Source organism: Pan troglodytes, chromosome 5 (genome assembly GCF_028858775.2).
Source record: "Pan troglodytes isolate AG18354 chromosome 5, NHGRI_mPanTro3-v2.0_pri, whole genome shotgun sequence".
Classification (NCBI taxonomy): domain Eukaryota; kingdom Metazoa; phylum Chordata; class Mammalia; order Primates; family Hominidae; genus Pan; species Pan troglodytes.
The window spans coordinates 34,951,116-34,978,819 of record NC_072403.2 but is presented as its reverse complement, the minus strand read 5'-3'; the positions used below and the strand labels follow the sequence as shown (position 1 = coordinate 34,978,819).

Below are 27,704 nucleotides of genomic sequence, written 5' to 3'. Positions count from 1 at the left end.
GAATTCACTACCACAAGGCCCATCTTAAAATAAATGGTAAATGAAGACCTTCAATCTAAGAGAAAAAGATGCTAACATGCATAAAGAAAATATTTGAAGGAAAAAAACCACTGGTAACATTAAGTACAAGACATACCCAGGATACTCTAATACTCTAATTGTGATGTGCAATCCATTTATAACTGTAGTATGAAATCTAAAAGACAAACCTATCAAAAACAATAATTGCTACAGTGACCTGCTAAGAGATAGACAATATAAAAATATGTAAACTGAAACAACAAAAAGTCAAGATGTAGGGGTATAGAGTTAAAGGGCAGGGTTGTGTGGGTTTTTTTTAAGTTTTCTGTTTGTTTCTAGTCTTTTCTTTGTGATCAAAGTTGTCATCTTCGTAAAATATCAGCTGGGCGCCATGGCTCATGCCTGTAATCCCAGCACTTTGGGAGGCCAAGGCTAGCTAATCACTTGAGCTCAGGAGTTCAAAACCAGTCTGGGCAACATGGCAAAACCTCATCTCTACAAAAAACACAAAACTTAGCTGGCTATGGTGGCATGTGTCTATGGTATCAGCTACTCAGGAGGCTGAGATAGGAGGATTGCCTGAGTTCAATAAGGTAGAGGCTGCAGTAAGCCAAGATCTCACCACTGCACTCCAGCCTGGGTGACAGAGACCCTGTCTCAGAATAATAAGTAATAATAAAACAAAGTAGCTATAAGATATGTTTTGTAAGCCTCATGGTAACCCCAATGCAAAAATCTGTAATAAATACACTAAAAATAGAAGGCAGTGAATTAAAGCATTCTACCAGAGAAAATAACCACAAAGAAATACAGTAACAAAAGAATAAAGGAAGAAAGACGTTACAAAACAACCAGAAAACAAGCAACAAAATGGCAGTCATAAGTCCTTACTTATCAATAATAACACTGAATATAAATGGACTAAATTCTCCAATTAAAAGATGTATAGAAGTTAAATGGGTAAAGAGACGAGACCCAACTATGTGGTGCTATGAGAAACCCACCTTGCCTATAGGGACATACGTAAGTTGAAAGTGAATTTATGGAAAAAGATATTTCATGCAAGTGGAAATCAAAGACAACAGGATTAGGTATACTTATATCAGATAAAACAGACTACAAGTCATGGAATGTAAAAAGTGACAAAAGGTCACCATATAATGATGAAGGGGTCAATTCATCAAGAGGATATTAAAAATTATCAATATCTGTGCACCCAACACCAGAGCATCCAAATATGTAAAACAAACATTAATAAATCTCAAGGGAGAGATAGGCTCCAATATAATAATAGTAGGGACTTCAACTGACCTCACTTTCAGTAACAGATTATCCAGGGAGAAAATCAATAAAAAAACATTGGAATTAAGCTACACACTAGACCAAGTAGGCCTGACATTTATAGAACATTTCACCCAGCTGCTACAGAGTACACATTCTTTTCACTTGCACATGGCGCATTCTCCAGAACAGACTATATCTTAAGTCACAAAAGAAGTCTCAGCAAATTCAAAAAAGTAAAAATTATATCAAGTATCTTTTCTGATCACAATGGAATAAAACCAGAAATCAACAAGAGGAACCTTGGAAACTATACAAACACATGGAAATCAACATGCTTCTACAACCAATGGGTCAATGAATAAGCTAAGAAAATTTCAAAAATTTCATGAAACTAGTGAAAATAGATATACAACATACCAAAGCCTACAGAATACAGCATAACAATAACTTTATAGCAATAAACACCTACATCAAAAAAGGGAAAAGACTTCAAATCATTAACCTAAAAATGCATCTCAAGGAACTCAAAAAAGCAAGGATAAACCAAACCCAAAATCAGTAGAAAGAAATAAATATCAGAACAGACATAAATGAAATTGAAACTAAAAAATAAATACATTTGATCAATGAAATGAAAAGTTGATTTTTTGAAGATAGACAAAATTAACAAACCTTTTCCTATACTAAAAAAGAGAGAAACCCAAATAAATCAATCAGGAAGAAAAAAAGAAATATAACAGACCACAAAAATACAAAGAATCAGAGAATATGAACAACTATACACCAACAAATTGGAAAACATAGAAAAAATGGATAAATTATTAAACATATACAACGTACTAAAATTGAACCATGAATAGAAACCTCAACAAACCAATAATGAGTAATGAAATTGAAGCCTTAATAAAGTCTCTCAACAAAGAAAAGCCCAGGACATTATGGCCTCACTGCTGAATTCTAGCAAATATTTAGAGAACTGATACCAATTCTACTCAAACTCTTTTTAAAAAAAATTGAAGAGGAGAGTATTCCTCTAAACTCATTCTACAAGGCCAGCATTGTGCCCTGATGCGAAACCCAGACAAGGATACAGTAAAATCTGTGTCAGAAATCAAATCAAAAACAAAACTACAGGCCAAAATCCCTGATGAACATAGATACAAAAATTCTCAACAAAATAACTAGCAACCCCAATTCAACAACCCACTAAGAAGATCGCTCATGATGAGTGCGATTCATGAATACTGCATGTTCTCACTCCTATGTGGGAGCTAAAACAGAAGATCTCATGAAGCTAGGGAGTACAATGGTGGTCATCAGGGCCTGGAAAGAGGAGGGAAGACGTGGGATAAAGAGAGGTTGGTTAAACGGTGTAAGTATACAATTAGGTAGAAGAAAGACAACCAGAGTTCAATAGATCAGTAGGGTGACTATAATCTATTAGACATTTCTGGCTGGGCGCGGTGGCTCACGCCTGTAATCCCAGCACTTTGGGAGGCAGAGGTGGCCGATCACGAGGTCAGGAGTTCAAGACCAGCCTGACCAACATGGTGAAACCCCGCCTCTACTAAAAATATAAAAATTGGCCTGGTGTGATGGCGTATGCCTGTAATCCCAGCTACTTGGGAGGCTGAGGCAGGAGAATCGCTTGAACCCAGGAGGCAGCGGTTGCAGTGAGTCGAGATCACGCCATTGCACTCCAGCCTGGGTGACAGTGCTAGACTCTGTCTCAAAATAATGTTAGACATTTCACAAAATATCTAAAAGATTGCTTGATATAGATATATTTAGATATAGCTAGAAAAAAATTTCAACGTTCCAAGCAAAAAGGACATTTAAGTTTATACATATATATACACACACACACAAATTATCCTTATCTTTGACCTTTATACGTTATATGTATCAAAATATTATATGTACCCTCAAAATACATACATTAAAAAAATAAGAAATAGAAAAAAAAAAAGTTCCATGAATTCTGAACACAAATGTGGCCCCCCATTGCTTGTTATTTGTCTATTCATCATCCCCCACTTGCAGTATTAAAATGTCAGTGTTTCCATTTAGGGATCCCCTTCTGCCTGAATAATCCCCAAATCTGATTCAAAAAATGAGTTCTTAACAGTTTGCACACTCAAGAAAGCACCTGAGCCCAAGTCCACTACGGCCATTTTGTCACTGCCACAAGGTGGCGCTATTGAAAAATGGTCCACATTACTAGCACTCACCGTCCCCATTGTAATGAGAACAAACTTCGGATCTCTGCACAAGCCACAGTGGTCCTTCTAAGGAGGCAGACAGACCTCTCACCCTGCACCCACTTCTTCACAGCAGTTGCATCTCAGTGAGCCTTGAGTTCGTTCATGAGTGGCTGATCTTTGTTTTCACGTCTTAAGTCTGAAAGCACCCATCTCCATCAAGAGAGCCTGCCGCTCAGTAACTCCGGCCGAATCTGTTCGGGTGTGAGGTTTAAGGCCCTAATCGCTCTTCTCTCTTCCTCCTCGGGCATCCCCATCTCCGAAGCGTCAATTTTTCTTTCGTCTATCTGCAACAAAGTGTTACTAATGACACTCCTCGCCCAGAAGACGGCGCTCCGGGTCTGCACACGCTGGTGCCTCCGGCGAGCCTGGACCCCAGAGCCACTTAGAGCCTCGGCATTCGTTTTAGCTCTTAAAAGCGGCCAACACGTCTTCCTCCTCTGCGACAGTGTGGGGAAGGGAGAACAAGGATAACCCAAGTGTGGCCAGAAAAAGCTCCCCCTCTACGTAACTTGTAAGGAGCCTCCCAGCAAGCAAGTGGCGTGTGCCCGGGTCTCCGTTGCCCGGGACGCGGGATCCCGGGCGGGAGGGCCAGTCTATCCCGTTTGCCTCCACTCCTCTCTGCATACCTTGGGAGTCTTCCTTTCTGGTGTCTCCGACTTTGCAGTAACTTAGGTGTCTCTGATCAGAATGCAGCCTTGGGTGTAGCTCTGACCCCCTCAAGCACCATCCCGACCCTTCCTTGTACGTCTTCCCGCAACCTCCTGCGGAAAAACAACCTGTCAGAAATTTGTGAGTTCTTGGCATGATTCTAGAATGAAGCTGCAGACCCTCAGGGCGTTAGTTCTAAAAAATGCTGTGTCCGGAGTTTGTTCCTTCTGATAGTCGGACGTGTTTGGCGTTTGTTCCTTCTGGTGGGTTCGTCGACTGGCTAGCTTCAGAAGTAAAACTGCAGACCTCTGCAATGACAGTTATAGCTCTTAAAGCGGTATATCTGGACCTGTTTGTTTCTCCAGGTGGGTTCGTGGCCTGGCTGGCCTCAAGAGTGAAACTACAGACCCTCACAGTGTTACACCTAATAAAACAAAATGCAGACCCAAGCAGCGAACGGCAAAAAACAAGGCCACCACAACGTGAAACAGACCAAAACAAATTACAACGGTCTACTCCGGCAGCCTGCTTTTATTCCCTTATCTGGCCCCACCCACATCCTGCTGATTGGTCCATTTTACAGAGAGCCGATTGGTCCGTTTTGACAGGGTGCTGATTGGTGCATTTACAATCCCTAAGCTAGACACAAAAGTTCTCGAAGTCCCCACTAGATTAGCTAGACACAGGCACTGATTGGTGCATTTACAAACCTTGAGCTAGGCAAAGAGTGCTGATTGGTGTATTTACAAACCTTGAGCTAGACACAGAGTGCTGACTGGTGTATTTACAATCCCTTACATAGACATAAAGGTTCTCCAAGTCCCCACCAGATTAGCTAGATACAGAGTGCTGATTGGTTTGTTTACAAACCTTGAGCTAAACACAGAGTGCTGATTGCTGTATTTACAATCCCTTAGCTAGACATAAAGGTTCTCCAAATCCCCACCAGATTAGCTAGCTACAGAGTGCTAATTGGTATATTTACAATCCCTTAGCTAGACATAAAGGTTCTCCAAGTCGCCACTAGACTCAGGAGTCCAGCTGGCTTCACCTGGTGGATCCTGCACCGGGGCCGCAGGCGGAGCTGCCCGCCCGTCCCGCGCGCCGTGCGCGCACGCACTCGTCAGCCCTTGGGCGGTGGATGGGACGGGGAGCCGTGAAGCAGGGGGCGGCAATCGTCGGGGAGGCTCCGGCGGCGCAGGAGCCCACGGCGGGTTCTCGGGCATGGCAGGTTGCAGGTCCCAAGCCCCGCCCCGCGAGGAGGCGGCTGAAGCCCGCGAGCGCGGCGCGGGTGGGCCGGCAGCGGTGGGGGACCCAGCGCCCCCTCCGTAGCTGCGGGCCCGGGTGCTAAACCCCTCACTGCCCAGAGCGGTGGCGCCGGCCGGCCGCTCCGAGTGTGGGGTCCCCGGAACCCGCGCCCACCCGGAACTCGCGCTGGCCCGCAAGAGGGTTCCCGCCTCTTCCTCCACACCTCCCTGCTAACAGGGAGCCGGCCTCGCCAGCCCAGAGAGGGGTTCCCACAGTGCAGCGGCGGGCTGAAGGGCTCCTCGAGCGCGGCCAGAGTGGGCGCCGAGGCCGAGGAGGCGCGGAGAGCGAGCAAGGGCTGCCACCACGCTGTCACCTCTCGGCAAGGCGAGATTCCGCGCAGAGGAAAGAGGCGCGCTGTCCGGGGACGGGAGGCTGGCGGCAACCGCTACAGGGTCGTAACAAAGCAAGTCCCCAGGGGAACTGAGTGGAATTGCGTCCTTTAGCTCTCCAGAGCTCTCTAAGCTCCTCGAAGGGCCAGAGGCTGAGCCCACTCTGGGACATAATTAGTAAGCCTGACTCAGTGACATGGCCCTGCCAAAAGAAAATGTTCCCTGAAGGAACAACTTTCTCGCGCATTCTGGTGCCTAAGGAGGTGCAGCCTGAATGTGAGACTGAATTAGGACAGAACTGAAGGCCCCTTGAGCCACACTGGTATTGAGAGGGTATAAGGGACTGCAGGAAAAAGGGATGTCAGAGAGAAAGAATCCCATTTACAAAAGCGTTACCATGTAGGCAGGGTTTAGCGTTTTGGGTAATGAATGACTCAGTTCTGTGGCTGGAAAAATACACAAAGAGGATTATTAGAAAAGTTTCTGATTATTTGGTTCATCAAAAGGACATTTCTGCCTACTTCCTAGTTATAGTATGAGTTTATGAAATTTGGGATCATAGAAGAAAGTAAAAATTCTATTAGAGAACAGACACAAGGGCTGACAGTTCTTTGTGACACCTCAGAAACTGTTATTCCAAAATCCTATTTGCAATCAGTTGGGTTACAGCCTCCTGAGATTCACCCTCCTGATTCTGGCCCTGAGCTAGGTTTGTCCAGAGATTAATAAGTTTGTGTCCTTTCTGTCCTTCAGCCTTGGTTTAACTGGAATAATAAGTGAGATGAGGAAATGACTAATAGAGCTCATCTTGAGTGTATGTTTTTTTAAAAAACCCATTCTTCCAGTGGGCTGGAAGGGGTAGTGGGAAACATTCAACAATATCTGCCCACACCAGGCCTGCCTCAACTTAATCCTTTCTCAGCTACTCTTCCCAGGTAGAGCCATCATTAATCTGATTGGTCATGTTCTAGGACATCAACAAGGTCTTGATATCTGGTGGAAAGTTTAAGACTTTGTCTTGCTTTTCCCCTCCTCTGGGCCCAAAGAGCATGAGACAGCTAAGCTTGGATCTTCTCTGTAGACCCAGCCATGTTGCTTCCTGATTTTTCTCAACTTATTTCCTCCATGTAGCTGGCCAGCAGTTGACACAAGCTTAAGACTTAGGACAAAGTTAAAGGCACCACTGGAGATTAAATCTAGGCTACATGCTCCAACAGAGATCTGAAGTTCTGCAAGAGATTTGAACTTCTCCATGGGTGATTCTTTGATTATCTGAGCACTCACTTAGCTCTTTATAAATTAGTAGTTCCATTTAGTTTAACAAAGTTTTTGAGATCATGGGCTCAGGAACTAGATGACTTGGTTTCAAATCCTACCACCTACCTGCTATGTGACTTTTTCTGTGTCTCATATTCCTCATCTCTAAGATAGAAATAGTAATTTCTAAGTCATAAATTTGCTGCAAGGATGTGGTACAATGGGCCTTGCAATAAATTCTACAACATCACATAGTATGAACTAAGGAATGGGAATAAGATTTACTGGGGAAACTTAGAAAGCAAGAGTCAGGCACAAGAGGCATAGAGTTCTCAATCCTCTCATAATCCCATGGAGAGGTGAACCAGGGGCAAGAACAAGCCATTTGGCATGCAATAGGTTGGGGCTCTGGTCCTGACCCAATTATTCTATCTTGTCAAGGATAAACTTGCACACCACTTTTCAGTAAGACAACAAGCAGACTACTTGATTGCCGGGCAGTCTGGGTTTAGATGCTAGCAGAACTGAGGAAGCATCTGAGGAAGACCAGATGCCCAACACCTGGAGACCATGTATCCTGTGGACAGTTGCAGCCCCTTCCTGTTAGAGAGTGTAAGCAGCTGGTCTCATGCAAAGCTATACGTAGGTGCAGCCCCTCTTTCCAAGAGGAACGGGAAACTCCAGTTGTAGCTAGCACATTTCCTGGGCAATCTAGAGTGAGATCCCAGGATCATTTCTGAATAGTTCTGCTTATTGCCCCATAGAATATTAAGTAAAATGTAGGACACAATATGTTTAGTACAGTATTAATAAGTGCTCAATAAATATTAGCTATTATAGTTAGTCCCATTTGGCTATCACTCCTTTTGTTCAACTTCCTTAGGAACATGATATGAGTAGAGTGTCAGAAGTGATTGACAGGGATAAATTTAGTCATTTCTGGGTTCTTTAGCAAAAATAATAATCTAAAACCACCTCACACCTCACCCTAAACTCTTTTAACAGAGACTTATAATCACATCAACATCTACATTAGCCCACAGTTTTAAAACTCATGTGTATCTTTGTTTCCAAACCGCTTTCTAACTGGTCTCCCCAATTCCAGTTTCTCTACTATCTAGTTTGAATTTCACAGTTGTCAGTGTTTTCTTCCTGAAATATATTATCATATAATTAAAAAGTTTTGCTAATTATTATGTTGGCAAAGCTGGGGAAAAACAGGCTGCCATTTCTGTGTAATATAGAATAAGGTAGGACCAGTAGATCCCATGATCATGTGCCCTTTGTAACACATTCTTCACAGTAAAGTGAGTCCCTTGGTCTGAGATGTAAGACAAGGTTCCATGTCAGTACATCAGACATTGTGAGTCCTTGGGTAGTATTAGCAGGGGCATTGGAGACAGGGATGGCAAAATTATACCTGGAATGCATACAAATCCCTATAAGGATGAGTCTCTGCCCACTGCAAGGTATTAATAGAAAGGGTTCAAAGTGATCAATCTGCCACCAAATGGCTGCTTAATCTTCTCAAGAGATCATACCATGTTGAGGGTTCAATGTCAGTGCTAACTGTCCTTTTCTGTCTAATAAAATGAAAAGGATCCCAATCCTTACAGAACATAAAAAGAAAATATATGTGTTAGGCCGGGGTTTCCCACCCTCAACTTACCAGCTGTGACACTGTTGGCAAGTTTATTATCTTCTCCAGGCCTATCTAAAAATTGGGATAATGATAATACTTACCCCATTGGATTGTTTGAGAATTAAATGAGTTAGCACACATAAAGCATTTAAAACGACACCTGACCCAGAATAAGCGCCCTCTATTCAAATGTTTGCCAAATATATTTTTAAATGTTTAATATTAAAGGATGGCTTAAAGGAGGAGAGCAAATGGACGAGAGAAAAACAGCCGAGAAGTGGTCAAAAATAAGATGCCTCTGCTGGCGGGACCCTCTCTACCCACCTCCCCGCCCCGCCCCGCCCCAGAGTTCCCGCAAAGGGGCTTCCCCGCTCGGACTCCGACGCCGCCACGCAGACCTGCCCCGCGGCCTCAGCTTCCCAGCTGTGTGGCCGAAGTATAGCCCGAAGCCCTCCGGCCCCTTTCTCCCCAGGCGAGGTCGAAGGAACCACGACCCCATTCGCGGCTAGGAAACAAGAAATCGAACGCTTTTCCATTCCGCAGTCTCCATGGTAACGCGTGCTTCGCTCTTCTAGCACCCGCGGAAGACTTTTCTCTTTGGTCCAGCCCTGCAGACCCCGGGAAGCTGTGCTGTCTGAATCAGCTTGGCCAGTGTTGGACTGTTACCATTTGGGAGGAACAGATTAGCTTGAATATGAAATTTATCCTCTTCAGTATACAAAGAGAAAAACAAAGAAAATGAAAGCACGAGTCAATTAGAATTACTTGAATGTAAGCTCCACGAGGCAGAGATCTTTAACCGTTTTGTACATTCATGTTATTCCAAGCTCTTAGTACAGTTGCTTTTAGAAATATTTGTTGAAGAATGAATTGAAATGAGTTTGAACAAAATGGACGCAAAGCAGCTTTGACTGATCTATCACCATTTGACTGTTCTCAGTAGCTTTATTTTAAAAAGAACCATAAGTCACATACATTTAAATGTGCTATAACTTTTAGGATCATGAGGGCCAACAAGCATACGTTATAAGTAATGTATTCTGTATTTTCAAAAATATATTTCCAATATATGGTATTTTTCTATAATATATTTTTACATGTTATGTTTCAATATAATGATTATGAGCAGAACCTTGAACAGAAAATTGTTCCATTTATGTAAGTAATAAGGTTAAACACAAAAGATATATTTAAAAGTTTGGGGAAGTAATAAATACTTTTTTTACTAGATTTTATCTTTTAGAGCAGTTTTAGGTTTACAGCAAAATTGAGCTGAAAGTACAGAGATGTCCCATACTCCTTGCCTCCACACATGTGTAGCTCTCTCACTCTCAGCATCCCCAACCAGAGGGGTGAACCTACATTGACAATCACCTGGAGTCCGGACAAATGTATAGTGGCATGTATCCACCATTACATAATCATACGTAGTATTTTCACTGCCCTAAAAATCTCCTTTGTGTTCGGCCTGGTCATCCTTCTCCACTTCCAACCCCTGACAACCACTGAACTTTTTTTTCTTTGTTTAAGATGCTACATATATGATCTTTTTACTGTCTCCATAGTTTTGCCTTTTCCAGAATGTCATATAGTTGAAATCATACAGAATGTAGCCTTTTCAAATTGGCTTCTTTCACTTAATAATATGCATTTAAGTTTCCTCTATGTACCATAGTAAATACTTTTTAGATTGTTCTTTCCCATATTAGAATATAAACTTTCTACCAAAAATTACGGGAAATTACCCTTTTAGAAGGGAAAATTCCAAGAAACAATTATTTCAAAAAGATTGCCAATATTTTTTTAATGAAATATCAAAGACAAAAAAATACTTGCTAGCAAGTTCTGAGTTGAACTGAAAAACAATTCGGTTAATTAAAAAGATTATTGGAAGGAAAATGGAAAGACCTGTCTATGGCAGTTAAAATGGATGAGCTAGAGCCACATTTTTCATGAAGGATAAATCTCAAAACTACATGTAAAGTTGAGTACAAATTACATAGTAACCCCTATAATGTATTCTTGCCACAAATATTGAACCAAAATGAAATCAAGTATTTAGAGCTCAAAGGATATGTACAAACTGAAACTATTTGTATAAAATTTGTAAAACATGTAAATTACACTATATAATATTTGTGTCTACCCACATATGTACTAAAAATATGTGAACATCCATGGGAATAATAACATCAAAATCAAGATAGTAGTTAACCTGGGAAGGAAGGGGGAAGGAATTGGTGAGGAGTAGACATGGTGATTTAATTGTGTACATAATCTTTTATGTCTTAAGCTAGATGTTGAGTGTTCTTTATATATACTCTTTAGTATGCCTGAAATATTTGCTATTTTTTTCAAAAGCCCCAGGAAATGAATTTCGTAATTTTGACAGATGGCGGAAGAGCCATAAAATTACTTAACATTATCAGGCTTTCATATCTCCATCAAGTGTCATGACCTTCAAGTTGAGAATGATAGGACAAACATTTACATAAGGAAGGTAGTAAAACAGTAACTACAAGTTTTCATGCCCAGCTTAAAGCATACTAAAGTTCAGGAGGATTGGCCACAGGACCCCTGAAGCCCATTTTTGAGTAGTGCAACAAATGCCCAAGTCTGACAAATATCCAAATTTTCAAAAAGTAAGAAGGTGAACTGTGGAATTAACAGGGTGAAAAATTTGACATGGATCCCTGGTAAAATTCCAGTATTGATTATTGTAGGAGCTGTTTTATGAGCGATTGTGGTTAGCCTAGAGAAAATAATGTAAATAAATGTCTCTTAATCCAACTAGATTATTAAAGTATATGCTAACAGTCTACTGTGGAAGTATCTTTATAACAGCAAAGGGTATAGCAGTCTTTCATGAATGTATCGCACAAAAATATGTGAACTGGACATTATTACTGTTAAGTAGATTAATATTGGGAAGAAAGACTGTACCCAGTCAGCCTGGAAGGTAGATGACCACGCATAGCATCTCTCCTGTAGCTCCTTGCACAGTGCCTTTGCACAGTATTCACTAAAGTCCTTTACAAAATTATAGACTTAGTATCCTTAGGGATCATTCTACTTAAAATGCCAATTTCCATTAGATGAGAATAAAGGTTTATAAAATTGGGGGATTGAAGAAATTATTTTTGTATAATGATTTTTATTCAGCAAGTAATATGGCCAGGCATTTTCATATACAATATATGTATATTAACCCTCTCACAATGAATTTGTGCATAAGGGATTTGTTTTCACTATTTTACAGATGCAGCAATTAAGACCCAGAGAAATTAAGTAACTTGCTCACAGTATCATAGCTAACAAGTTGCAGAATCAGGAACAAGATCTTCTCAATATAAAGTTTCTGCACTTCCCATAATACCACTTTATTGCTACTGTGCCAAGTATTTTCTTACCTCCTTTGTCTTTGAATAAATAGAAGACCCGACTGGGCTGGAAAGGCTGCATTTATATCCAAAGTAGTCTAGGTATGAGATCCAAGAGTCTGAAATCATTAGATTCTCTTCTAATTTTATCCTCTTTTGTACAAACAAGTTTTTAATCTCTTGGGCCTCAATTTTCTCAAGTATAAAATGAAGAAAGTATACCTCATTACCATTATAGTATCTTCCAGGTTTGCAGTTATTCTCATCATGAAATTTGATGCCAGGCAATGTGTTAAGTGATTTCCACGTATTAACTAATTTATCCTTATAACGGCTCTGAAATTTAGGTATTTACACTGGACCCATTTTGCAGATAGACAAACTAGGGTGGGTCTAAGGTATGATACACACACATTGTGAGTGGGGTAGCCAGGATTTAATCTCATAATTAAGCAAATTTTATTTCATTTTGATACATTTTTAAAACAGCTAACCATGACTATTCACAAAGGTATGCAATCCTTGCCCCCACTGAAAGCACCAGAACACCTTGGAAAAATGGCTGATTCCAGGTCTGAGGCAGGAAATGTATGACATGTGTCTGAAACATTTATCTTGCCATAAAGGAAAAAAGCAAAGACGCTTAGAGTTGGATGAAAAGGACACAGGAGATAAAATAAAGGGACTCCCACTGACCAAAGATGCAGTAATTTGAACATTAAAAAGAATAACTACTGCAATTGATTGAGACTCATTGAATGTATTTTTTAAATCCATGTGTTCATATTGATATGCAAAAAGAGAAAATTTTGCATTAGTTATCAACTGATGCAGAACACTTGATGTTGTGCACAAAAAGAGAAAACAAAATTTTGCATTAGTTGCACAAAAAGATTTTACATTAGTGCACATTAGATGCACAAAAAGAGAAAACAAAATTTTGCATTAGTTATAAAACTTAGAACCAAACATCTGTTGCAGTTTCCTCCCTCAAAGCCATTCCCCAGCTTCTGAAGACCAGAAATCTGGCAGCAGCTTGGCTGGTGGTCCTGCGTATGTCATAAGGTTGCACCCAAGACATCAACCAGGGCTGCAGTCATCTGAAAGCTTGACTAAGGTAGAAAGATCCACTTCCAAACTCACTCATGTGTCTGCTGGCAGGAGGCTTCAGTTCCTCACCACCTGGGCCTCTCCTTACAACATGGCATTTGGCTTTCCCTAGGGTGTGTGATCTAAGAAAGAAAAACCGACCAAAACAGAAGCCGTAGATTATTTTATAACCTAATATTAGAGATAATGTAGCATCGGCCAGGTGCGGTGGCTCATGGCTGTAATCCCAGCACTTTGGGAGGCCAAGGTGGGCAGATCACTTGAGGCCAGGAGTTTAAGACCAGTCAGCCAACATGGTGAAACTCTATCTCTACTAAAATATAAAAATTAGCGGGGCATGCTGATGCATGCCTATAGTCCCAGCTACTTGGGAAACCGAGGCAGGAGACTCACTTGAACCTGGGAGGTGGCAATTTCAGTGAGCCAAGATCGCGCCACTGCACTCCAGCCTGGGCAACAGAGCAAGACTCTGTCTCAAAAAACAAAACAAACAAACAAACAAAAAAAACATAGCATCACTTTTACCAGATCATTCAGTCACACAAACCAACCCTGGTACAATGTGGAAGGGGGCTACACAAGGATGTGAATGCTGGACAGTAGGGCCCAGCCAGCCATTTTATAGGATGGCTATCACATTTTGTAAGGTGGTTACCATTGATGGCACCTAAGGCACAACTGCTTTTTCTGAAAATTGGCAATTATGTTGAAAATTAAACAGTCTGTCTTTCCTGTACAAACTACATTTCAGGATAACCAAATAGCCCTAAATTGCTAAATTGATGAAGGAAAGTTTTTCTTTATAGAGGAGTTCTAACTAATAAATGTGAAAAAATTATTGAATTAGAAAAATTACAATGTTACAAACTTAATGAAATGGGGTGGCTGAATCTATCAGATTAAAAGCCAGTGGGAAAGTTTACATGGAAGGATTCAGCTATCAAGTATTAAACCCACTGGTCAATCTTAGCATCAAAAACATTATATGCCTTCTGATGTGTGGCAAAAAGTACATAGCACCACCTAAGGATTCTTACCAACAAAGTTAAACCTAACTCTAATCAAACCTTTAGAGGTAACATCAAGTTTTACAGGAAATATGAGGCTAGAGAAACTAATAAAATGGGGACACAAATAGACAAAGCCAGCATGTAGAACATTCAGGACAAATGTCCCAATTTGTTCAATTAGTTGACTGTATGAGGGGCAGACGAAGAGGAGGATGGAAGGAGGAACTAGTTCAGATGTGAATTTTAAAAGAATTAAGACACATGCCCAAATTAAATACTGGAACTTTAGATCTTGAATGAAATAGAAAACAAATGTAAGAAGCATATGTATATATTTAGGGAAATATAATATGGACTTGGTATTAGATGACAACGAGGAATTATTTTGTTAAATGGGATAATGGTATTGTGATTCTGTAGGAAAATATCCTTTTTAAAATAAATGCATAATGAAGTTGAAAGTAAGATATTTGGGGTTTGCTTTAAAACGTTTCAGCAAGAAAAAATGGAGATGGATGAAACAAGTGTGGCAGAATTTTATGTATTTTTAAATGTAAATGATGGGTATATGTGGGTTAATTATACTCTTCTTTCGACTTCTGCATAGGCTTAAAATAGTCTTTAGTTTTGAAAAAGTCATTCAATTATTTGTGTTCTTAGTTAATATTTAAAAGTAACTTTTTCATATATTTGTCACAAAACTTCTGTCCATTCCTATCTAGAGGTTCCTCTACATGGGAAAAAAAGGAGCAAAAGGGTAATATTTCTGCAACCCCTTTGCACCAGCCATAAACGCAAGGAACTCCTAGAAGGCTGAGCCGCGAGGAGGAGGGCGGAGAGTTTGAGGGAACGCCTAGACCAGAGAGTTGACGCCTTTCCTAGAAAATCACCGGAAATGATAATTGGCGGACTAGGAAGTGGAGCTTCTGTATATTTCTGTTTCTCATTTCTTGGGGAGAGTACCGGCGGGAAGGTCTGTGCCTTGGGCCGTCGTGGGTCGGAATTTGCAGCTGAGAGGAGAGGAGTCCGGTGCCGCCGTCGCCCCCTCACCTAAATACCCGGGCCCCTGGGGTTGCAGGCAGGGGCGGGTCTTTGGGGCCAGATTTGAGGAGGGAGTCTGCTGCGGTTTCCTCCCTCGAAGCCATTCCCCAAAATGAGCTTTTCCCGCCCATTTGCCCTACCTCCTCCCAGGGGCTCGTGACCCATTTTTTTTTTTTTTTTTTGAGACCGGAGTCTTGCTCTTGTCGCCTCCTGACCCATTCTTTTTATTCTTCTCTACAGCATCCATTCATATATTCATTCAGTCAGCTAATTTTTAATCCAGCACATACTATTGCAAGCGCTGTTTTAGGCGTTGAGAATACAACTGTGAACAAGACGACAAAAATTCCTGCCCTCATGGAGCCTAAGAGCCTAGATTTTAGCGAAGGTAGAACCACCGTAAACAATGTATATATTAATAAGTAACTTATGCACCATACTGGAAAATTATAAAGTGCTATAGAGGAAAAGAAGAATTCATGTAAAGCAAGGTAAGGCCCATCAGGATTGGAAGGAGGGGATAGGCTGCAATTTTAAATAAGGCACTCAGAGTAGACCTCCTTGGGAAGATGACATATAAGAAAACACTTGAAGGAGGCAAGATTATTAGCCATGGAGATCGCTTAAGGTGAAGGGAGCAGCCAATGGAAAGGCCCTAAGATGGAAGAGAAGGAAGGTCGGTATGGCTGAAGATTGAGGGAGTGGGAGAAGAGTAGAAGGTGTTGAGAATGACACATCCTGTAGACTTGTAAGCCACTCTTAAGACTTCAGCTCTTATTTTGGGTGAGCAGGAGAGGAAGTTAGAAGTCACGGGCACATTCAGTAGGGCCTTGTATACCTCGGTAAGGACTTCAGGTTTTATTTTAAGTAAGGTTGAGCCACTGGAGAGTTTTCAGCAGAGCGATGAAATGATCCAACTCAAGTTGTAAACGGACTACTCAGACTGCCCTATTAAGAAAGGAGGAAGGCAAGGATTGAAGAAAGGAGACCAGTTAGAAGACTACCGCAGTAATGGAAAGGAGGGGAGATAGCAGGTGATGGTGGCTCAGAAAAGGGTGGTAGCCGTTGAGATGGTATTCTGGGTATGTTCACATTTTCAGTTTGACTTCCTGCCTCAGGTTCTCAGTGACTCCCTATTTTTTCCTGTGGTCACATTCCTCTTTTCCTTTCACCAAATATGCAGGGAGACAAGATGTGAGATCACAGCGGTTTAGTGTTGCTAATGAACCCCAAATCCAGGGCAGTGTTTGACACATTAAGCCAAACAGTAGCAGCACTGTGGGTCAAGAAGGGCCCTTTGGCTGGCACCACCAAAACATGTGTTCTCCAAAGGAGGCTGGCATCAACTGGAGCCACTTCACAGCTTGTTTGAGAACTGGATCTGACCAGTAGGAAGAAACCAGGACAGCAGTGGAAGACTGTTAAAGAAACCTGAGTAAAAAGATGCAGGAGGTAAGAAGAGGAGGGTCTGTGATACATCACAAGGAGGAAGAAGGAGAAGTGAGTCCAAGAAAGAAGGAAAGCAGTGTGAGTGGTGGTGTGTCTGACTCTAGATACTGTTGGAGGTGTCTCCTCCTAGATACTGTTTTTCCTGCTTGACCTGGTGATCATTAAAGCTTTGTAGTTGTAGATGCCATTTCTAGTTTTCATAAGGTATTAGGAACTGAGTCCATTATTTTCTCCCCTCTTTTGGTATTTCTGGGAGACAGTTTCTGTGGATAGACCTGTATGGTTGCTTGCATCTTCCTATGTATTTTTCTCACCTTCATAACTTTCCTGAATTCATTCTGTGTCTTGCAATAGGTTGTGCTGTTGGATGAGAGTTCAGGACCACCAAGCCAGCTGCTTTGGACCTGCCAGGATACCCAGCTCCCTCAGGAAAGCGGTGAGATACACAGGAGATTGTGGCAGGAGTCACGGCAGCTGAGAATGTAGTAAGGACACAGAGTGGGTGGAAAATGCCACACTGGGGCCCAAAAATCTGTTCATTAATGAGCATTTATAGAAAGTCTTATTTTGTTTCTATACTAGGCTTGGATCAATATCTAGAGGAACTAAATATTCAGTTTCTGTCAGTATCTTAAATTTTGAAAAAAATCAGTGTGTAAAAGATTCTACAAAGCAATTTATCAGAAAGAATCAATGCAGTCAGACATTTACTGTTTGTATAACTTGAGATATATGGTAAATAGCATACATATTTGCACATATTTTACACTTATAAAACTTGTGGTATAATTCAGTAATTCCTACCCAAACATAATTTTGCCAACATGTAAAATTTGAATATATACAATTTTACTTCTGCAGACCTTTCTGGAGCCCTGATACTTTTAAATGATGTATAGATATCTCCAAAATATAAAATAAAGCATTGACAAAAGAAGAAGCAAAACTTTTCCCATTGAAGCCTTGTGCTCTTTGGTGGCGTATGTGAGGAGGAAAAGTGGTTAAGATTTGTATAAAAGCTGATGGTAGGCCGGGCGCGGTGACTCATGCCTGTAATCCTAGCACTTTGGGAGGCCTAGGTGGGTGGATCAGTTGAGGTCAGGAGTTCATGACCAGCCTGGCCAATATGGTGAAACCCCATCTCTACTAAAAATACAAAAATTAGCCAGGTGTGGTGTAATGCACCTGTAACCCCAGTTACTCAGGAGGCTGAGGCAGAAGAATCGCTTGAACCCAGGAGGTGGAGGTTGCAGTGAGCGGAGATCATGCCACTGCACTCCAGCCTGGGCAACAGAGTGAGACTCTGTCTAAAAAAAAAAAAAAAATTGCTGTTGGAGGTGCAACCTAGGAGATGGTATATAGCAATTCAGGAGTCATAAAATCAAACCCAGAAAGGCATAGACTTTTGGACAGAGGAGTAGGCACATTCAAAAGTAAGCTTTTTAGTATATGCTACCTTCAAAAAATAAAAATAAAATGTGTTTCTAGATATAGTGTTGAAACATCTAGAGGAGGAATCCTGAGATGTCTGCTGTACAAGGGATCATAAGTGAGAATTAATAATATAGAACATAAATTTTTTATAGATTTAGAAATAAAAAATAATAGCTATTGCTAAACTCGGATGCACGAGTCTCCCAGTCTTCTTTTTCTCAAATGGTCTTGAAATCTGCTGTGGTGGATTTTCAGGGTCAGAAATTCTATAGCCACCTATCATATAATACAATACAAATGTATTAATCTTATCCCACAAGATATCTGTATACTGCTTTAACAAAAAGTTTTATGTTGTTTTTTCATGTAGCCTGTTTCCTAAATTCATTTTTAACTTAAGAGGAATAACCTTTCAATTTCTAAAGCTAAAGCTAAAAAATAAAGCTTATGAATCACTATGAGTGACAGACTTTCCCAGTTGTGAAGAAGATATGGTAAAAACCAGTAGGGAATGAGTTACATAGGGGTATGCTTTTGTCAAAGTTTCTCTAAGGGTACATTTAAGACATGTGCATTTCATTATATGTAAATTTTACCTCGAAAAAGAAGGTAAACAAATGTTGAACTTCCAGTTAATGATATACATGTTAAACTGTTCAGGGGTGAGGTGTACTGATGCTTTCAACTTACTTTGAAATGATTCAAAAAATAAAATACATTAATGAACAGAGAGAGGAATAGATAAATGGATAAGTATGTGATAAAGCAAATATTGCAGAACGTAAATTGTGGAATGTAAGTGATTGGTATATGGATATTTACTATATAATTTTTTCAACTTTTCTATATACTTGAAAATATTCATAATAAAATAATGGTTGAAAACATCCAATTGAGCTTTAAGCATGTTAATGTTATAAGGAAAAGAACTGTTATGTAACATTAACAAGGCACAAACGTGTCTGCTGTGAGTTGTGTGCCATCCAGATGAGTTTAGACTTTTTGAGACAGTTATAAAGGAACTCGGAGCTTTTAGAGTGAGACAGTGGAAAAACTGTATGGAACCACCGTGACTGAGATGCAGCCTTGGTCTTGGTCAAAAGCTATAAGTAGCTGAAACTAAAGAAGAGTCTTCTTGGGCAATTTCAGTGAAAAGAAATCAGCTTGGTTCTAAATCAGTTTTTCGTAAAAATGGAATGATAGTCTTGGAGGTCTAAATCCAAAGGGTGATTCTAAAATCTTACCAATAGATTACTTTGACCCTGCTGGTGTCTTAAAAGCAGACAGCAATTATTCAGATTTGGACTTGGCGATGTGTTGATAAACTATCACGAAAAATAAGGCACCTTAAACATTGAAGCTACAGAAAGATTGAGCTGGCCTGCAATGAATAAAGTCAGGCCTTATTAATTAGTAATATGAACTACTTCTCAGCTGGGCGTGGTGGCTCACGCCTGTAATCCCAGCACTTTGGGAAGCCGAGGCGGGTGGATCATGATGTCAGGAGATGGAGACCATCCTGGCTAACATGGTGAAACCCCATCTCTACTAAAAATACAAAAAATTAGCCAGGCGTGGTGGTGGGCACCTGTAGTCCCAGCTACTTGGGAGGCTGAGGCAGGAGAATGGTGTGAACCCAGGAGGTAGAGCTTGCAGTGAGGCAAGATCACGCCACTGCACTCCAGCCTGGGAGACAGAGCGAGACTCTTAAGTCTCAAAAAAAAAAAAGAAACTACTTCTCACCCAATCATATGGATTATACCTGAACACTTGGACACTCTTTATAAAGTTTCTTTTGCATTTTAAAATGCTCTGTGTGCTATACTATATTGACATAGGGAGGATAACTCAGTACTAGGGAATTAGTAGGAAAAATGTGCAAAATCGGGAAGAATGATTCTTCTCTAAGAGGAATAAGGAAAAAAATTTGTAACTAACTGCAGGTAGACCAGCCATTAAGTTACCTGAAAAAATAAGCTTTGGTCCTATCTCTGGATGCTTCTGTTCAACACATATGCACACACACACACACGCGTGCATGCACACACTCTTTTTCACCCTCCTTCTACCCCAAGTATTTTGGAAGAAATGACTTCAGTATTCAAATACAGGAAGAAGGTCTATTCAAAACCAAGGAGTAAGTGATTTGGGCCTTTTTACCAGATCTGTTTGGGGAGGGGGAAAGTTTATTCCAGGACAAAGACCACAGGAAAACAGTAGGTGAGACAGGAGAAGAGTGCATTTCCAAGAGCTGCCTTGGCTGCTGTGCCAGGGCCTGATGCCCAACACTGGAAGTTGAGACTAGAAAAATAATGAAGAGGAAGGATACTGTAAGGCAGTAGCCTAAAGCCCTAGGTTAGAGCTGCAGAAGCTTCTACATTTGAGGAAGAGAAGAGGAATGCAGGAGATTTCATTAATACTGTGCTATATTGACTCTTGGCTTACTTATCTTCCCTCAGCTCTATTACCTGCTCCATATCCTGCCTTCACTAAAGATGGAAGCCAAGGAAACCTGCCGCAAGCAGATATCACACTAATGAGCCAGGCCCAAGTGAGCTGAGGCCCTTTCCTCCTCCTTGAAAATACATCACTACCTCCAAAATATGGCCTTGTTTTCACTGCGTTCTCTGGCTGTGCAGCTCCTAAATCAATGTTCTCCCTCTCATAAGGAACATTTTGTTGCATGATAAACCACTTGTGGGTTGTTTTCTCTTTCATTATTTTTTGCTATCAAAACCCCATGCTCCCTTTCATCTCATTTGTAAATACCCACCAAAAGGGAAGAGCCTTTCACTTCTATAAACCTCCTCCTTGCAAATTCCTTTCTTCTGCCTCTGTTTCCTGAGGAAACTATGGCGTTTTCTCCAGGATAGCAGGAGCATATTATTTCAGGAGTCAGTGACATTTGAGGATGTAGCTGTGAACTTCACTAACAGGGAGTGGCAGTGTCTGACCTACGCTCAAAGGCATCTCTATAAGGATGTGATGTTGGAAAATTATGGGAACATGGTATCACTTGGTAAGGACCTTCCCTACACTTAATGCTTTCTACCTTCTTTTTTTTATTATTTAATTGATTTATTTATTGATGTATATATGGTCTCATATTGAAAGAGTCCTTATTCTTTATCATCAGGATCTTGCCCCAAAATTAAGAGTTTTGAGTTGCCTCTATTACATAGCAAGATAATTTTTTGGCTAACCTAGTTGCTGTTTTCTGATTTGGAATGAGTTAAAAGGAGACACTTGGCTTCTGTTTTCCCTGGGTTCTTGCTTCCTCAAGCCTCTCATTTTTTTATGGGGTGTTCTATATTCCGCTCCTAGTCAAGAACTGCCTTCTATGTGCCTGAAACTGATAGTCTTCCTATACCAGACTCCCATTCTCCTAAAGTAAAACAAAATAAAGTTAAAAAAAAAAAAAAAAAACAGGAGAGCACACCCAAATGACTGTTTCCCAGAACTTCTCTTTCCTTCTGAGTGTGACTTTTCTGAGAAAGTCCCCAAACATGTTCTTTTACATGTTACTAGACCCCTGAAAAACCCTTTTCTCTATCTAAATTAACATTTCTTTCCTGTTTTCATATACAAACAGAAGGATCAGGGCTGCTTAGCTAAGTTATAAGTTATTAAGTTATAAGTTACTCTACACACTTATTTCTTCTCTGCAACCAGGATTTCCATTTCCTAAACCTCCTTTAATCTCTCATCTGGAGCGAGAAGTAGACCCCTGTGTGCAGGATCCACAGGACAGGGAGTCCCTAAGCTGCTCCTACCCAGGTGAGTAATAGAGAAACTTTCAGTTCCCTCTGATCTTCCATGTGGCATAATGGTTATGGAACATTCTCAGTGGTGGATCATCCAGTCGAAGGGCCCAGAAAGGAAACCCATTTAGGAAACTTAAGGAAAAGAAAATTGAAACAGTGACAAACTATTTGGGCAATTATTCTGTTATTATCTAATTGGTTCTTTGCAACCTATCTAATAGATTTTTGCAATTTGGCCCTCAAAAAAAGCTCAGAGGCTGGGCACAGTAGCTCATGCCTGTAATCCCAGCAATTTGGGAGGCCAAGATGGGCAGATCACCTGAGGTCAGGAGTTTGAGACCAGCCTGGCCAGTATGGTGAAACCCCATCTCTACTAAAAATACAAAAATTAGCTGGGTGTGGTGGTGCATGCTGGGTGTGGTGGTGCATGCTGAGTGTAATCCCAGCTGCTTGGGAGGTCTGAGGCCGGAGAATCATTTGAACCCAGGAGACAGAGGTTGCAGTGAGCTGAGATCACACCACTGCACTCCAACCCGGGGGACTCAGTGAGACTCCACCTCAAAAAAAAAAAAAAAAATCTCAGAATATTTATTACCCTTCTGTGTATCAGTTACTGCAGTGCTCATAAATTGAGACAGGTGAGAGTCATTCTAGGCAGAAGGAATAACATGTGAGAAAGCATTGAGGAATAAAATAATATGAACTATGAATTGTTCAGTGTGAGTAGAGCAGGGGACTTAGAATAGCTTTGGGGAGGTTCATAAGTAGTAGAAAGGGGCAAGATCATGATATGACGTCTGTTTTTTGGGAGTTTTCTTAAGGAATTTAAACTACAAAACTTGAACTTACAATAACAGCTAATATTGATTAAAGTACTTCAGTGTGGCATGTGCTTTACATACATTAACTCATTTAGATAAAGCAACTGAGGCAAAGGAGAAGTGAAGTCATCCTCCCAAGTTCACACAGGTATTAAGAGTTATTAAGTGTCATACTAGGATTTGAACCCAGGCAGTCTCACTCTAGAGCCAGGACTCTTGACCGTATGCTTTACTTTCTTCCTGTCTGGTTAACTATGGAGTGCCATTGAAGTATTTTAAGCTAAAAAGTGACATGATTAGACTTGATTTTCAGAGAGAATAATCTGGAAGCAGTGCAGAGGATGGATTAGAAGGGATTCAGGGTAAAGGATGTTTGAGGGATATAGCAATTAGTGAGTGAGAATGCACTGGCAGTGGAAATAAAGAGGAAGAGATAGAGTTCAGAGATAATATTAATAAGATGTATTTGGAGTCTTTGGTTGACAGCAATAGAAATTAACCCAAGCTAGCTTAAGCAGAAAAACATGAATTTATTTATTATTCAGGATGTGTCATGGGACCTAAGGGCAGCTATGTGTCAGGCCCTAGAAGAGACTCAAAACCATCAGGTTTCCAACTGTATTCCCTGCTTCTTTGTGAGTCAGCTTCATTCTTCTTTCTAGGCAAATTGACCTTCTCTTCTTCTCGGACCAGATGGCAGAACATTCCCTCCTCTGTACCAAATATCATCCCACCACCACTAGTTCTCAAATTTAAGTGCTAAAGACTGAGCTACTCTTAGAGCTGGCCTTACCTGCCGTCAGATCACAATTCTAAAGTCCAGGATTAGAGAATCTGACCTGGTTTGGGTCAGGTATTGCGCAGATCTAATCTGCCCCAACCAGATGGGCTGAGTCACATAACAGAAATATGGCTCTCCAGGGCCCACCCTTGGGAGCAAAGCAGACAGTTCCTTGAAAAGGGACTGCATCAGCATTTCAGCACCTCCTCTGTAACTCTCTTCACAGGTAGAATTTGTAAAATGTTAGCTGGGTAAATACAAGGGAGACAGAGTTGAAGATTATTTTGTTTTGTGGCTTAGATGACTAGGTGTATAGAGTTTACGCTCACTAAACTAGGAGACTATAGAGGAGGAGTAGGTTTTTAAGGATTTTTTATAAAGTGTGCTGAGTGTAAAATATCTCAATACTTTTCATTATTTCAGCCTGTTCTGACTTTTGGCCACAACGTTAGTAATTTTTCCAGCATGGAAAAGTTATTTACTCTTCAAACAGCTTAACATTGCTTCACCCCTCCCATCTCACTTATTTCCTTCCCTCTGACATTTGTATTTTCTTGTTTAAGTGTCAGCTGACAAGATGTGGCCTGAGAATGAAAAGGCAAGTTCACAACAAGAGATTTTTGAAAATGGAGAAGCCTACTGGATGAAATTTAACAGTCTCCTAAAAGTTGATTCCCGGGATCCTAAGGTTAGAGAAGTTTGTGTTCAGGATGTCAAATTAGAGAATCAATGGGAAACATCTATAAGGGAGAAACTGAGAGAAGAGAAAGAAGGCTCTGAGGAAGGGACCTGCAAAAAAGGAAAGAACCAGAAAGTGCTTAGTAAAAACTTGAATCCAAACTCAAAACATAGTCAATGTAATAAAGTTCTTATAGCACAGAAACTCCATGAATGTGCCAGGTGTGGCAAAAACTTCAGTTGGCACTCAGATCTAATTCTCCATGAGCGAATTCATTCTGGTGAGAAACCCCATGTGTGTAATGAGTGTGGGAAAGCATTCAAGACCAGAAATCAGCTTTCTATGCACCAGATAATCCACACAGGGGAGAAACCTTTTAACTGCACCCAGTGTGGGAAGGCTTTCAACAGTAGATCAGCTCTTTGCCGACATAAAAAAACCCACAGTGGGGAGAAGCCTCACGAGTGCAGGGACTGTGGGAAGGCCTTCAAGACCAGGAACCGTCTCTGTATGCATCAGCTGATCCACACCGGGGAGAAGCCTTACGAATGTAACTGCTGTGGGAAGGCCTTCCAGTTTAAGCATTCCCTTACCATCCATGGCAGAATTCACACTGGGGAGAAGCCATATGAATGTGAGGAGTGCGGGAAGGCCTTCAGTGGGAGTTCAGACCTCACCAAACACATAAGAATCCACACTGGGGAACGACCTTATGAGTGCAGCAAGTGTGGAAGGGCCTTCAGTCGGAGCTCAGACCTAAGCAAACACAAACGAATCCATACTCGGGAGAAACACTATGGGTGTCCCCAGTGTGGAAAAGACTTCAGCATCAAGGCAGAACTCACCAAACACAGAAGGATCCACACTGAAGAGAAACGTTACAGGTGTGAGGAGTGTGGGAAAGCCTTTCGTCATAACTGTAAGCGCAGGGCTCATGAACGAGAGCACACAGGGGAGAAGCCCTATCAATGCAGGGATTGTGGGAAAACCTTCCAAGATCAGCACTGCCTTACCATCCATCAGAGAATCCACACTGGAGAGAAACCTTACAAATGTTTAGAGTGTGGGAAAGCTTTCAGTGGGAAGTCGAACTTGACCAATCATCGAAGAATTCACACTGGAGAGAAGCCTCACAAATGTGAGGTATGTGGAATGGCCTTCCATCATAGTTCAGTCCTGAGGCAGCACAAAAGAATCCACACTGGTGAGAAGCCATACACCTGCAGTGAGTGTGGCACGTCCTTCCGTCAGGGCTCAGCTCTGATTGGACATAAGCGAGTTCATACTGGGGAGAAACCTTATGAATGTGAGGAATGTGGAAAAGCTTTTAGAGTGAGCTCAAATCTTACTGGACATAAGAAAAGAAAACATCAAGTATGGAGAACCCATGAACTTGATGGGAGTAGGAAATCCCTCTCTCCAGTGACTGTTTCTCAGACCTCAGTAGTCAGTATTTTGACCAGTGCCTGAGTATAACGATTCTGGTGTTACTTTCTGTTTTTCCTACCTCTTAGGCTGGTCCTTCTGTCTCTTATATTAGTTATTCCTGATTTCCTGACCCTTAATTGTGAGATTCCCCAAAGACATTGTCCTTTACCTTCTTATTCAGTATTTTTTCAGTGAGCACATTTACTTCCAAGAGTTTATCAATCACTTCCTAATACTAATAAACACTTACTAGTGCTTGCTGTGTTCTAGGCACTGTTCTAAGGGATTTACACATTTAAACTTTTTAAATCCATACAACATCCCTATGAGATCAGGAATTTGAGGCACAGAAAGATTAACAAACTTGCCCAGGATCACGTAACTAGTAAATTCTGTGCTCAGGCTTTCCTAGGCAATTCCCATATGCGTGCACCACATCTTTCCGACATGAAGTTATACCTCAGTTCAGCAGAAAACAGTTTGTAATTTATAAACACCAATCATTTTTAGCAATTTTTTTAACATAAAGCTAGAATGGTACTTCTCCATATTATATCAGGATTGCTAAGATTCAAAGTGAAAAGGGAGGCAGGGAGAGAACAGGTTTAGAAATCACAGATAAGAGTCAGGCACGGGTGTTCATGCCTGTAATCCCAGCACTTTGGGAGGCTGAGGAGGGAGGATCACGAGGTCAGGAGTTCGAGACCAGCATGGCCAATATGGTGAAACCCTGTATCTACTAAAAATACAAAAATTAGCCAGGCATGGTGGTGCATGCCTGTAGTCCCAGCTACCCGGGAGGCAGAGGTTGCAGTGAGCCAAGATCGTGTCACTGCACTCCAGCCTGGGCAACAGAGCAAGACTCCATCTCAAAAAAAAAAAAAAAAAAAAGAAATTACTAGTCTGACCTCCAGAAGTCTTTTGATGTTTCCTAAACACATAAAATGAATATTTTGAGAGCGTATTTGAATAAATTTTAGATTTTTACCTGGTGAAAAAGATATGTCTTGAAAATTTTGAAGGACTACTTTATGAACAGTGGGTTAATCTTGTTCTGCAACTATCCCAGAATAGAATTACAATCCACAAGTAGAAGCTACAGGACATCTGTACATTTAGGAGATACTCAACTGGAACAGATTCTGCCGTAAGGTAATAAGTTTGGTAAGAATAATACTGAAGGAATTCGAAGGTCAGGTGCATAGTTGAATGATAAAACATGTTGCTTGAAACCCTAAGATATCTGTAGTTGTAATTCTGAAGAGTTACCAAACAAGAGTTAGTCTAAGTTATAATTTACATACAAAAATCACCAGGTAAAACTCACTTTTTAAATCGAATTACATTCCACGTGCAAACACAAAATTTTTACCAGAACACTGATATGAGATTATTTTTACTTTACCTTCACAAAAGAAATGGAGAATGCCAATTTCATTTAAGTTTAAGAAAGATGATAAGATACTTCTTGGTAAGGATTGTAGCTTGACTACGTGTATTTGGTATTGCTCCCCCTCAGAACTACACTAATGCTACAGTAAAACCATTCATAATCAGGAAGAATGGCAGAAGAGACAACTACAAAATTTTGGAAACTGAAAAATGGATAAGTAATAATGACATTGAATTTGAGAAAGCCAAATTTTAGCCTGAAGGGGGCAAGTAAAGGACAAATCTGACCGGGCACGGTGGTTGACACGTGTAATCCCAGCACTTTGGGTGGCTGAGATGGGCAGATCACTTGGGATCAGCAATTTGAGACCAGCCTGGCCAACATGGTGAAACCCTGTCTCTCTATTAAAAATACAAAAATTGGCTGGGCTTGGTGGTGCGTGCCTGTAGTCCCAGCTACTGGGGAGTGGGAGGGGGAAGTGGCAGTTAGCCGAGATTGCACCACTGCACTCCAGTCTGGGCAACAGAGTGAGACTCCTTCTAAAAAAAAAAAAAAAAAAAAAAGACAAATTTATTTTACATCATAGAATCTTTAAGCGACTCAAGAATTGGTGGCACCATGTACCCCTGGAAATGAGAATGAATAGACTAAAACGAGGAGA

At 41.0% G+C, this 27,704-nt stretch overlaps 2 protein-coding genes across 16 annotated transcripts in view; one reads left to right on the top strand and one right to left on the bottom strand.

Moving 5' to 3' along the window:
- Positions 1-4,758, bottom strand: part of LOC104006767 (uncharacterized) — a 62,046-nt gene extending 57,288 nt beyond the window's left edge. Inside the window, exon 1 of the mRNA XM_063812840.1 lies at positions 3,537-4,758. The gene's annotated coding sequence lies outside the window, so the exon portion shown is untranslated. The remainder of the gene's footprint in view (positions 1-3,536) is intronic.
- A 4,567-nt stretch (positions 4,759-9,325) lies between these two features.
- ZNF311 (zinc finger protein 311) lies at positions 9,326-25,905 on the top strand. Of its 15 annotated transcripts, XM_016955115.4 has the most exons (10): positions 9,326-9,524; positions 12,013-12,235; positions 14,976-15,226; positions 15,535-15,785; positions 16,478-16,821; positions 17,098-17,179; positions 20,637-20,728; positions 21,046-21,196; positions 21,850-21,954; positions 24,107-25,905. In XM_016955115.4, the coding sequence occupies exons 5-10, from the start codon at positions 16,738-16,740 to the stop codon at positions 25,690-25,692; spliced, it is 2,100 nt and encodes a 699-aa protein (XP_016810604.2). In that variant the 5' UTR covers positions 9,326-9,524; positions 12,013-12,235; positions 14,976-15,226; positions 15,535-15,785; positions 16,478-16,737; the 3' UTR covers positions 25,693-25,905. The 15 variants fall into 15 exon arrangements, with proteins under 15 accessions (XP_016810604.2, XP_009449038.2, XP_009449033.2 ...); XM_063812837.1 differs by lacking the exons at positions 9,326-9,524; positions 12,013-12,235 and having other exon boundaries at positions 15,135-15,226; positions 16,478-16,746; positions 21,070-21,196; XM_063812838.1 differs by lacking the exons at positions 9,326-9,524; positions 12,013-12,235 and having other exon boundaries at positions 15,166-15,226; positions 16,627-16,746; positions 21,070-21,196.
- The last annotated feature ends 1,799 nt before the right edge of the window (positions 25,906-27,704 follow it).

What these genes read in the sequence shown, in the direction of transcription:
- ZNF311 (XM_016955115.4), top strand. Translation starts at nt 16,738, where the DNA reads ATGCAGGAGGTAAGAAGAGGAGGGTCTGTGATACATCACAAGGAGGAA. An exon ending in CAAGAAAGAAGGAAAGCAGT is followed by an intron (nt 16,822 to 17,097) that starts GTGAGTGGTGGT and finishes GTCTTGCAATAG; the next exon opens with GTTGTGCTGTTGGATGAGAG. An exon ending in TGGGAACATGGTATCACTTG is followed by an intron (nt 21,197 to 21,849) that starts GTAAGGACCTTC and finishes CTCTGCAACCAG; the next exon opens with GATTTCCATTTCCTAAACCT.